General features: G+C 37.0%; 1 protein-coding gene across 5 annotated transcripts in view; it reads left to right on the forward strand.

Moving 5' to 3' along the window:
* CHL1 (cell adhesion molecule L1 like) overlaps positions 1-10,842 on the forward strand; it is a 313,645-nt gene extending 302,803 nt beyond the window's left edge. For 4 of the 5 annotated variants that reach the window (XM_042452045.1, XM_042452044.1, XM_042452047.1 and 1 more), the window contains 3 exons: positions 704-835; positions 2,623-2,695; positions 6,161-10,842. In XM_042452045.1, coding sequence (XP_042307979.1) covers positions 704-835; positions 2,623-2,695; positions 6,161-6,377 — 422 coding nt within the window. In that variant the 3' untranslated portion in view covers positions 6,378-10,842. Of the gene's footprint in view, positions 1-703; positions 836-2,622; positions 2,696-4,047; positions 4,060-6,160 lie in introns of all 5 variants that reach the window. The other variant, XM_042452049.1, reaches the window with a different exon arrangement.
* The last annotated feature ends 1,137 nt before the right edge of the window (positions 10,843-11,979 follow it).

Genomic DNA, 11,979 nt, shown 5'->3' on the forward strand with positions numbered 1-11,979 from the left:
AGTATAGCTGATACTAATACTAGTCAGAAGGCTTTCTCCATCCTCACTTTAGAACTGTGTTGGGGAACCCTTGGTCCTCCAACTGTTTGGCTTACAATAACCATCACTTCCAACCAGTATGACTAATAGTAAGGGATGAAAAGAGATGTAGTTCAAAACATCTCTGGAACCCAGTGTTCTAGAGTGAGAAGTTTATGATATATGTAAAGATTTAAGATTCAGTTTTGTTTATTGCATTCAAGCACAAAAGTGAAATTATTTCATATTATCTGCAGGCTTTAGCCATTCTGTCCTTCCCAAGAGAGTAAGTCCCTACTTCTTGCATTAAAAATGCAGCTAGCTGAGCACTTGCATGTGTTCTTTATACTTTTTTTAACTCTCTCTCTTCTGCAAACCACTTTTGCATGGAAGGCTTTCCTGAATTCTGTATCCACTATCCTATTTGGCATGAATCTCTTTAATCAAAAGCTATTGAAATCCCCATTCCAAATATTAGTAGTATGCACTATAGACTCTTTCTTTTCCTTTAATATTAATGTTTAAATAAATGTTTAGCAATTCTGCCATCCTTGGAATGTTGGAGTCTGCTCCATAAAGCACCATGAATATGTTAACACTTGCAGAATAAATTTTTAAATTAATACAATTTTGAAGATTATAAGTGTGATTTCTATTCATGTATATTTATTTTTCTCATTCAAAGCTTATGCTGGAATTTATGAAAGAATATCGACACAAGGCTGGTTTATTGGACTGATGGGTGCAATTGCTCTGCTTACTTTATTGTTGCTTACAGTTTGCTTTGTTAAAAGGAACAAAGGAGGCAAATATTCAGGTAAACAGAAAATGTTTTCTCAGCTTCCATGCATTTAACTAACAATCTACTAGTCTAGCATAAAACTCAGTGAGGTCATCCCCATCCTAGGGCTTTTTGAGCCTTTTTCCTGTAACAAAATGTTGAGACCCATGTGTGAAAACAATGCTTCACATGCTATTTCTATTTCTATTATCTGCGGTCTGCAGACCTCCTAATGTTAGTCTTTCTTGCTTTTTGTTAGTATTTTCTCTTTTCCCAAGGATTTTTTTTACTTGTCTGCTTATAATATTTTTCTTGTTTTTATAAAATGATATTGTTTACTATATATATATATATATATATATATATATATATTTAAACAATTTTGTCATGTTAATATGTAAGGCACTTTGTGGGGTGGGAAGACCTTAAAAGTTGGGACCAGAAGTGTTTTGGATTTCAGATTTCCCCCCTCCCCCCAGATTTTGGAATACTTGCATATACATAACCAGATGTCTTGGAGAAGGGATCCAGTCTAAACATGAAATGTATGTTTTGTATAGCATGTTATGTGCATAGCCTGAATGTAATTTTTACACAATATTTTTAATAATGCTGTGCATGAAATAACGTTTATGTGTACTGAAACAACAGAAAACAAAGGTGCCATTAGCTCAGCCATCCATATAGACAATTTTGGATTTTGGAACATTATCAATTTCAGAATTTCAGATAAGGGATACACAACCTGTACTGGCCCATCCCATCCATCCTTGCTTACTGTGCAGCAGGTACTGTGTGTGTGTTGTGTGTGTGTGTGTGTGTGTGTGTGTGTGTGTGTGTGTTTGTCTCTGTTGGGATGCAGCAAATTGACATTTCTGTCCCACTCCAGTGATTAATTTCTAATGCAAGGAAGAACTGCACTAGTAGCTACTCATGGTGGGATCAGTATTCTGTATCCCAACCAACAGGATAACACACTTCCTTTGGTCACAGTGGCTGCTGCCTAGTAAATAAGGTTTGGAGGTAGGGTAAGGCCAGTTGTAGCACATACAGAATTTCAGCCTATATCTTTAGAGAAGGAACTGCACTATCTCTCTGATAATGATGCAGAAAGCTTTAACTAGGCATGGCATAACTTATATAAATAAATGAAATCATATTCAAGTAGTCTGCTTCAGCCACTGGTGTCCAGTCCATTTGCATTTGTTGAAATGGAATGGAGTCCAGAAAAGCTTGTGCTAGAAATTTCTTGTTCTCAGCTAGTTTCAAAGTTGCTATAAGATTCTTTATATCTTTTTATTCCATAAATGATTTAAGGCAGACCGTTGACTAGTTCTGCTCCTAGGACTTATTATAAGTGGCTTTTTGTTGTCACTGTTATGTGTCTTCAAGTCAGCTCTAAATGGTGACCTGGGTTTTCTTGGCAATATTTATTCAGAGGATATTTCTCACTGTTTTCCTCTAAAGTTGAGAGAGTGTGACTTGTCCAAGGTCACTCTGTGGATTTCCATAGTTGAGTGGGATTTGAACTCTGGTCTCAGAGTCCTGGTTCTTCATTCAACCACTACACAACTATTGTGACAGAGCTAAGTGGTTTAAAGTTGTAGCTAAAGTAGCACCAAAAGAGAATTAGCTGGAACCAACAGGATATCACATTTGGAATATAATCAACCAGCATGGTTTTATATCTTTTGAAACTGTATCATTTAGGAGTCATACTTATTTCATTGCCAATTTTCCTCCAGTGACTATCTGAATTCTCTAAAAAAATTCCTAAATATTGTGAAAATATATATACATATAACTTTTTTGTGTTTATGCAGTGAAAGAAAAAGAAGACTTACATCCAGATCCTGAAGGACAATCCATAAAAGATGAAATCTTTGGCGAATATAGGTTAGTGAGCCTTACTGGCCTTCATAATGATATAGGATTATCATACACTATTCCATAGAATGCCTTTTTAATAGGAACACTAGAAGCAATAATAATTTGTCATTTCCAAAGCAAACCTTATGGGATCACATAATGATATTTAAATGTATTAGGACACTGACTTTCACACACATTTTGTTGTAAGAAAATGGCACTTGGTTTTGATATGTTTCTAACCTAGAATCTTCTAAATATTTTAACAGTGATTTTATGACGAGCTTGGCCAATTTGTTCTCTTATCCCATACACAAGTCCGGTTGTCATTATCTATGTAGTACAATACAAAGAAGAACACTCTGATTAGAATACAAAGCTCCTGTACAGTTTTCTGTAAAACAGAAAAATGTGTCACCTATGCAATGGGGCATTTCCCATTATTGTTGTATACCTTGAAGACTTTTAGGGACCCTAAAAGTGGAACCTATCACAGGTTGGGATTTTTTTGGCAAGACGTTTGCCACTGCCATCCTCTTAGGCTGAGAGTGTGTGACTTGCCCAGCATCACTCAATCGGTTTTTGTGGCCAATGTGGGATTTGGACTCTGGTCTATGGCTACCATAGTTGAAAACCATTACCGCATCTTACATAATGTGTTCTAAAGTATGCCATTTGAATATTACTATACTGTTGGCCAAATTCTTGTGGTGCACAATACCAGCTCCCAGGGTCATGTTGCAGTGTTGAAAGAAGGCAGACAAAATCAGCCAGCTCCAATCAGCTTCTTTTACCCAAAGCCTGCCTTCCTTCCCAGACACTGCTCCCATGGCCATTTTTGTCCTGTTGCCATCTTCTGTACCAGTGTAATTACCCTGCTTTAGCTCATCCACAGGATTCTGGCTATTATTAGCAATCTAGTAATCTCACTTTTGGAATGAAACAAAATAAAATAAATTTATTCATAGATTACTGTGCTAGTGTTCAAACTACTATATGCAATAACTATTCATAACCATTCAAAAGACACAGGGTGCATCTACACTGTGAAAATAATGAGTGTGATACCACTTTTATTGCCATGGCTACATCCTACAGAATCCTGGGATTTGTAATTTTGTGAAGTGCCAGCACTTGTTGGCAGAGAAGGCTAAAGACCTTGTAAAATGACAAATCCCTGGATTCGATAGCCTGGACCTACAACACTTGGGGGGTGTCAAATTGCATTATTTCTACAGTGTAGATGCACCTCTATTTAGTATCACTGAATAAAAGGTACAATATTTGTTTACATCCAAATGATGTCTTATAATAGATAAAACCACCAAGTCCTGCATAATTTCATATATATTTAATTTTAATGCTTTCTAATGGGACAGATAATTAGAAAGGTAAGCAAACATATAGGTTGTATCTTTCAGTCCTTAGGTGAAATATCAGGCTTACCTTGTCTTGAGAATACCTTCCTTTCCCTTGGATTCTACTGTAAAATAGAATTACGCATTCTTGAATCTGACTCCATACATACCTCCCAACTTATCCTGATCCTTTCTTACCCTCTGTGTCAACATTTCTCCCCTAATTAAAATCATCAGAATGCAAGCTTTCTCTGTCAGATGATTATCTAGTATACTGTATTATATACATCCTGGTTATCAACTGTTATTGGTCTTGATCAGAATTATCAACTATTTGCCATTAAGGTGGTTACTTGCACCATCTAATTCAGAATTGAACCTTTGATCTTTGATGTTTTGGACAGGTTCTTCTCTCCTGATCTAATTCATGTAAGAAAAATATTTATAAATCAATCTAAACACAAACTAAAGTCAATGTAGAAACACATTTATCTCATAGTACAATCTTCAAAATTAGTTATATGAAACTTTAAATTAATGTTATGTGAACAAGGGTATAATGCAAGTGGGAAAATGTCTCTCTGGAACTGAAAGGGCAAAATGATGACTGGCATCACGTTCAGTTTTTATGGCATCTTAAGCTAGACTTAAAATATCATCAGTTTTACCATTCATGCAAATGACTATGGCACCTGTAGTTTGCCACAACTGCAAATGTTCCCCAGTTGTTGTTGTTTTGTACTTTCAAATTGTTTCTCACTTCCCCCTTTTTAGGGTGTTAGATTGTAATCTCTTAATTGTAACTTCTTAACTCTAATTTTGTAACTTGTTATGCTGTATTTGTTTTATTATTTCATTGTTTATTGGCATTTGCTTTGATATTTTTTGAATGAGGGGTTGGAAATGGGGATTTCCTTTTGATAATTATTGATTTGAATATAATCTTTTGTGTTATCTTTTGTTATTATTGAATTGTTATGAAATTATTATTATTATTATTATTATTGTATTGCTATGTTATAAAGTATTGTTTTATTATTTTAATGTTTATTGTTATTGTTTTGTATTATCCCCACTGTTGTAAGCTGCCCAGATTCCCAGTGATTGGGCGGGATATAAATAAATTATTATTATTATTATTATTATTATTACTATTATAGTAATCTTAAGGTCATTCCGTCACAGGATTTTCTGGGGCTGAGAGTGTGTGACCCGTCTAAGGTCACCCCGTGGGTTTCCACGGCCAAACAGGGAATCAAATCCTGGTCTCCAAGGTCATAGTCCAACATTTGACCCACTATGCCATACTGGCTTTCTTGCCTGACTCCTCTAAGGCCCACCTTAAAATCTAAGCAGCTGCACCAACTGAAGGAATTCTGCAGCACTAGTGTGTAAGGCACTGTAGAGCTATCCCAGTGAGCTGCTGGTGGGAGGTGGCTGGATGCATCATCCTTCAGTGCCCCATTTGCCAGCATGGCAGAACTCTTTTGGTTGGTGCAGCTGCCTGGCTTTTAAGGATTGTGCTGTAAGGAAGACTTACACATCCTTGAAATGTGGCAGGGGAGGGGGGTTTCAGACTGGGAGACAGAACTAACTATGTCATCATAACTATATCTCCCATGTGTCAGCCATTAGTTTTAAATAATTTTGCCAAGAAAAAGTAATGTAGACCAAATATCAAGGCAATCTAGATTGGATTGGACAAAGTTCAGACCTCTCAAATTTGTTCAATTACAACTTCCAGCATTCCTCACCATTGGCTACATAGGCTAGTAATAGTATCTATAGTAGAGGTGGGGCTGGATGTTTTTTAGACTGCAATTCCCATCACCTTAGCCTATGTACCCAATCTTTACTGGTTGTACAGAGTTGGAAAATGACTTTCTTCCAGTTGACCTTATGTTGACATAACTACCTTCCTTAGCTTGCCAAAACTCTTTGAAAACTTTTCCAAAAACATTTGAAATGTTTCATTCTTATATGCCATAATGAAAAAAGTGAAGATTTATATCACATTATCACACAGTGTAGATCTTTTACATATTATTCTTCGTTATTGTTTCCCTGTTGTGTAGTATGTGATAAAACACATATTTTATCCTACAAGTTCTTACATGTTTTCCTTCCTTTTCAGTGACAGTGATGAAAAGCCACTGAAAGGAAGCCTGCGGTCTCTTAACATGGACATTAAGGCTGCAGAGAGTGCTGATAGTTTGGTGGATTATGGAGATGGGGACCACAGAATGTTCAATGAAGATGGTTCCTTTATTGGCGCTTATACCGGATGTAAGGAGAAAGCATCAGTTGAAAGCATTGGGAGTTCTACAGCAACTTTTCCTCTCCATGCATAAAATATTAGCATGAATCATTCATTTCAAGTCACTGTATTTATCTTTACTAGTCATCAACTATCATATGAATCAAAAATAGGCTGCAGAAAAGTTCAAGACCTCAACATTCAGCCAATTTAGAAATAGGGAGCTGACATAAAAAAGTTGATTTGTGAAACTTTCTTTCTCGAGACACAGGTGTTGTAATTTCATTAAAATCTGACTCAGAACTTAAATTTGTAAAACATAAGGCACTCAGCCTGACTGAAAGTACCACTACTTCAGTGTTATATATATTTGTATATAGGGACCTGATGTTTTCCATGTTTCTTACAGCTGCTCCTATAGATATCTGTAGCTGTGACAGCACTCGGACAACTTAGACTAAAACTATAAGTAATATTTTATCTTCATTTTGGGTAGTGGGGCAGAATTTCCTTACTGTAATCCTATTATGAAAGTTTACTACCTGATGTTGGATACATCGATCAGGATCCAACAGAATTGTTCTGCTGACAGAACTGTTTCCCTCAGCAGACTATTTTCTCTCCAGTTCTTCCCTCAGTGCCCTCAAAATGTTTTGCACTCCCCAGCACAAGTTTCTAGGTAGTATGGAAGTTTACTTAGACAGAGTGGGTTAAAAAAGTCCTTTTGTCCTGTCAGTTGGCCACTAGTCCAACACTGGATTCCAGCCATAGGAATATGCTACCATGACTGTTCCTATGTTGGCCAATAGTTTTGTGACTGTTATCCAATGAAATCTTTTGTAGTCATTCTTCCTGTACACCAGAGTGGGTAAAGTGCAGCCTGTAGACCATATGTGTCCCCCATGGCTGCTATTGTGCCCCCCCCCCCCCAGAGAAAAAGAAAATGTCAAAATAAGTGGGGTTTTTTAATGCCTTTCAGGGGATGCACAAGGCATTTTTGCCACTCCCCCCTACAAGCCTCTCCTTGTCCTAAATGGCCCAGGGGACCTGAAACATGGCAAAAATGCCCCGATGCCCCTTAGAAGTCATTTGGCAGGAATAAAACATTTTCCCCCTGGGGGTTTGCAGTGGAAGGTGTAGTGCACCATGGTTTCCTGAAGGGCTAATGGTATCCCATAGCCATCCACCATTGCCTCTCTCTGTTGTATACCGACTCTGCTTTCTAGTTTCATGCTTAGCTTTTAGTACAGAATGTCTTGCAAATGGTGGCAATTGTTAGTGTTCTGACAAGGACCCACAAGGGTCCCCCACTAGTGGGAAGCCGGACAGAAACAGCATGAAGTGCAATGCATTCTAGTAAATGCACTATGTTCTAAAAATGTATTTGGCACACTGTGGCTCACAGAACTGGGCTTTAAAAAATAAGGTCTCCTTTCTTGTATGTCTTTGTTCTTCTGTATATACATTTCAAACCACAATCCCTAATAATATAATGTTTTCTCAGAATTACAGAAATCAGATTCCCAACTGTGAAAGCAGCAACAGTTGCTTAACATGATGTATAAAAAAAATTATGTAGTAAATTTATGGAGGGGACCCACTATGGAAAAGCAACCTATTCCCTATTGTATGTTATTTAATGTTCTCAATGAACCATCTTGGTTGATTTTAAAATTTGTATTCTGTTTTGATGGCAGTTGTTTAGAAATGTAGCATGATCTATCTGCCAATAATGTGGTCACAAACCGGCTGCATCTTTTCTCTCTTTTGTCCACTAGCTGTCACTCTTTCTTTATGCAATTGGCTGAATTAATTTTCTTCCTGTTGCTGCAAGCATACAGCTTATATAGAGTTCTCATCAGTAAAAACAGAAATAGATCTCTCCCCTCCCGTCCCAAGGAAAAGTGGGCTCTTTTTAAGCAACGTGCTGCTTTTTAAAACAAATTGTCTTTTATCAATGCCCTATCTGTATATTGGTACACCCATATTCCTTTTGTGAATTTTTATACATATCATGTTTATATAGATTTTTTTCAGATGAGCTGTACACATTGGTAGCACAGAGCTTTGTTTTTTTTCTTAACCATACGAATTTATATGTAAAACATTAACTTTCTATATTAAACATCTCGAACCTTCCCCCTATTAGTTTTTAAAAACAAACAAACAGACCAACCTCCACCCACACCCCAAATATCCAAGCATTACTATTTTGAAATTCTTTTGAGTCTCAACTTAGGTTCTGCTTAATCTAAGCACGTCATTACTGAAAAGGCTTTCTATAGGTGGCTTTTCAGTCTCAGCATAATTCTGTTTTTGGTATGCCAAACAACTGTTTCTAGAAGCTACGTGTTATCCATTGAGTGATGCACAAAGGTAATCATGTTAATTGCAGTGATATTGGAGACTGTTGCATGAAGAAAAATCCTGGGGTGATATACCTCAGTATTTTATGTGAACACATTTTTAATTTGCTACTCAGACTTATTTTATTATTTGGTAGGCACTGACATATATCAATAAATCTAGCATATGCATTCTTATTCTGAGCATGTACAAATAAATCTTAATATCACTCTTCTTCTCTTTTAATGTGATTTTGAATATAGTTCAGCCAAATTATAATCTGGGCTAGGCCCAGTCATTTCAGCTAGGATTTGGACCCTAGGACCCCTGCCTCAACTGTCAGAGAATCAATGACTCAATAGAATTTAGATGTATGAACTTACTTTCAGTGGCTCTACTCCATTCAGGATTAACAACTGTATTTAAGTCTAGATGTCTTCAAAGGTCACTGCAAAAAGGTTCCCTTGTCATTACGTAGCTGTCCCAGTTACTTCAAAGACACTGTCAGTGCATTTTGGCTAGGGTTTATTAAGGGAATAATTTTGGTTTTCAAACTCATTTCCTGGTAGAGAATGGAGAAGTATTCTTCATCTCAGCAGTGCTAATGTGCAAAACTGTTAACATTTTAACTAGATGCAACAGTTCATATTTTCCTTGTGTATGTGCAACATCTGAGCCAGAAAAACCTGTGCCTTCTGTAAAGGAGCTAAAAAACTTACTGGATACAAATCACAGACTGTAAAAGCCACCAACCAATTTCCATTTGTAAGAATATATGAAATATGGGAAACTAACTAGCTTTTTAGTCACACTTCAAAAGGTACAAGATACCTAAGTGTTAAAACAAGGTGATTGGGTGCAAGATATTTCATGTGTTTTTATAACTGGCACTTATATTTTACAGATGGGAGGGTGACTTTTCTAAGCAGGTTAAAAAAAACCTGACAGGGGAGACAGCAACTCTTCTTTGATTCAGTGCTATCCCCACCTTTGCATAGGATCCACTGCCAGTCCTACAGTCTTTCATCTGTCTTCAGCATTTAAAGAGTGATGGGAGCAGGGGAAGGCCATCTCAAGTGCCATTGCTTTGACAGAAAGGTTGGATATAAATTTTACAAGCAAAGAGGAAGAGCCTTTGCTTATTACCTTACTCCTTCTGAAGAGTGGTACAGTTTCGACTCAAAGAGAAAGGGTACCTGAATAAGTAATATTGACAGTGGAGGACAGCTTGCTCATGGGCTTCACAAAACCTAGAACCAACAGTGTCTTTCTGTTAACAGGTTTTGTGCACACAAGTGCCACAGCCTGCCACACATTTTCCCACAGTAGCATTTCACCAAGTAGGCAAGTGTTGTTGTTGCTGTTTATTTTAATGGAATTATTGTTCTATTTAGGGATTTGATTTCTTTAAGCCATATTGTAAATGTTCATAATCATGTTTCCCTTGATGTTTCCCAAGTTTCTAGCCCACTAGCTTCCCTGACATGTTTTTACTGAAGGAAAGAACAAACATGCATGCTGTGGCTACAACTTAGAGCTGATAGCAGTCTAGGAGCATTGTCATCGGGTAATAAGTTGTTTATCTAATTCATGTCTACATTAATAAAAGCTTGGAAATTGTAATTTTGTAACCTCTGGAGACTTGTAACCTCTGGTGGAGTGTAAACCACCACTAGTTTACATCCTAGATTCAAACCAAGACACAATAAAGTATACCTAGAGTAAATCCTTTTTTAAAAGAACATAAACCTATATATATATGTTGGGACATGCAAACATGACCTTGACCATCACATTAAAAAATGGCAGTATCGATCAGCCTAAAAATGATATTTGATAGTATGATAAGATCTTATGTTTTAGTTCTCACCTGAGTGCTTTTCCCTTTTACAGTCTGAACCTTAACATGATATATAAAGCTTACCAAAAACAAAAACAAACAAAAAAAAACCTGCAATGCAGAGTTTAAAATCTGCATTGATGTGTTAAATCCATGTTAATGGAATATTAATGAAAAGTATGGAGTTTTGTTTTTTTTAAAGAGGCTGGCATTGCCTTTGATTCATAGGTGGTATGCTAACATGTCTGAAAACAATGTGTAATGTCTGAACAGACTTCTACAAGAAATGTTCAAACCACAAAACTAGAAAATGGCATGAATATTCTGTTTATCCATTAACTGTGAAGTTATAGTGACAGCAGTATTGTAATAATAATAAAAAAAACCAATGCTAGCAATGCCAGATTATATAGGGTACATGAAAATATAAAACTCCAGTAATATTTGCCACTTCATATGCTTAACTGATAAACTGTTTATTTACATTTTCCAAATTTTTCTGACAAAGGACTGGTTCGTACATGCATGTTTCTGATATTAACAGGATTTCCTCTGACTGTCTCCAAACACAGAAGAATCTGTGTGAATCTGAATAGAATCTGTTAGGAGAACTGTAAATTGTAAACAATTTTACAATTGTAAACTAAAATGTACTCAGGTAGAGCCAGAAGCAGCAACCAATGTGTCTGATGATTAAGGCAGGTAGAACAACTACAGTCATGTGAATTACTTCTCGCTCCTTTTGCCTATTTCCAGTCACAGCTCTATTGTACTGGTATCAAACTGTGCATTTAGAGACAATGGCCAGAATCTTGTGAGTGCAGTACAGTAGCACATAGTGCATTATGGTTGCCATTTTTCTAAGGTAGCTTAGCAGCTAGAAGGGAAGTCAGAAAAACCTGTTGTCATTGGAAGCTGAATGCTGATGTATATGAACAGATTCTACCCCCTCCATGTCTGGAAGCCAAGGTGTTTTGGGGAGCATGGCTTGGAAAATTGCCTGTCCTGAGAAGCCAGCCTTCTCAGAACACTCTGAGGACCCTCCTGGAAACCAGACATTGAAGAAATAGGCTGCTCACAACCAGCAGACTTCATTTCCTAATAAAGACAATGATGGGTTTGTCTTCTTTCATAGCTGCTGTGTCCAGTGCCTTTTTCCTCTTGCTATCACCTTGCCACTGCCACCTATCTCAGCATAGTTGTGCCACTGTAGTATACTAACAGGATTCCAGCCAGAATAAAGAACTGGCTACCCCAGGTGAAATGCAGGGTTAAGCCAACCATAAGGAAGACTGAATTGGGTTTTCAGCATCTCAAAATGGGAGCAAACCATTACCTATTTGAATTATTTATATATTTTTTACTGTCAGGGAGCAGAATTTGGAATTTTCTGCCTTAGGTGCCAAAATAACTTAGCTGTTCTTGGATACATGCATTTTGACTTGGGGAAGGGACACAATTTGTTGCCCTATCTCAGGTAATAAAATGTGTTGAGCAGGTTCTAATAATA

Source organism: Sceloporus undulatus, chromosome 2 (assembly GCF_019175285.1).
Source record: "Sceloporus undulatus isolate JIND9_A2432 ecotype Alabama chromosome 2, SceUnd_v1.1, whole genome shotgun sequence".
NCBI lineage: Eukaryota > Metazoa > Chordata > Lepidosauria > Squamata > Phrynosomatidae > Sceloporus > Sceloporus undulatus.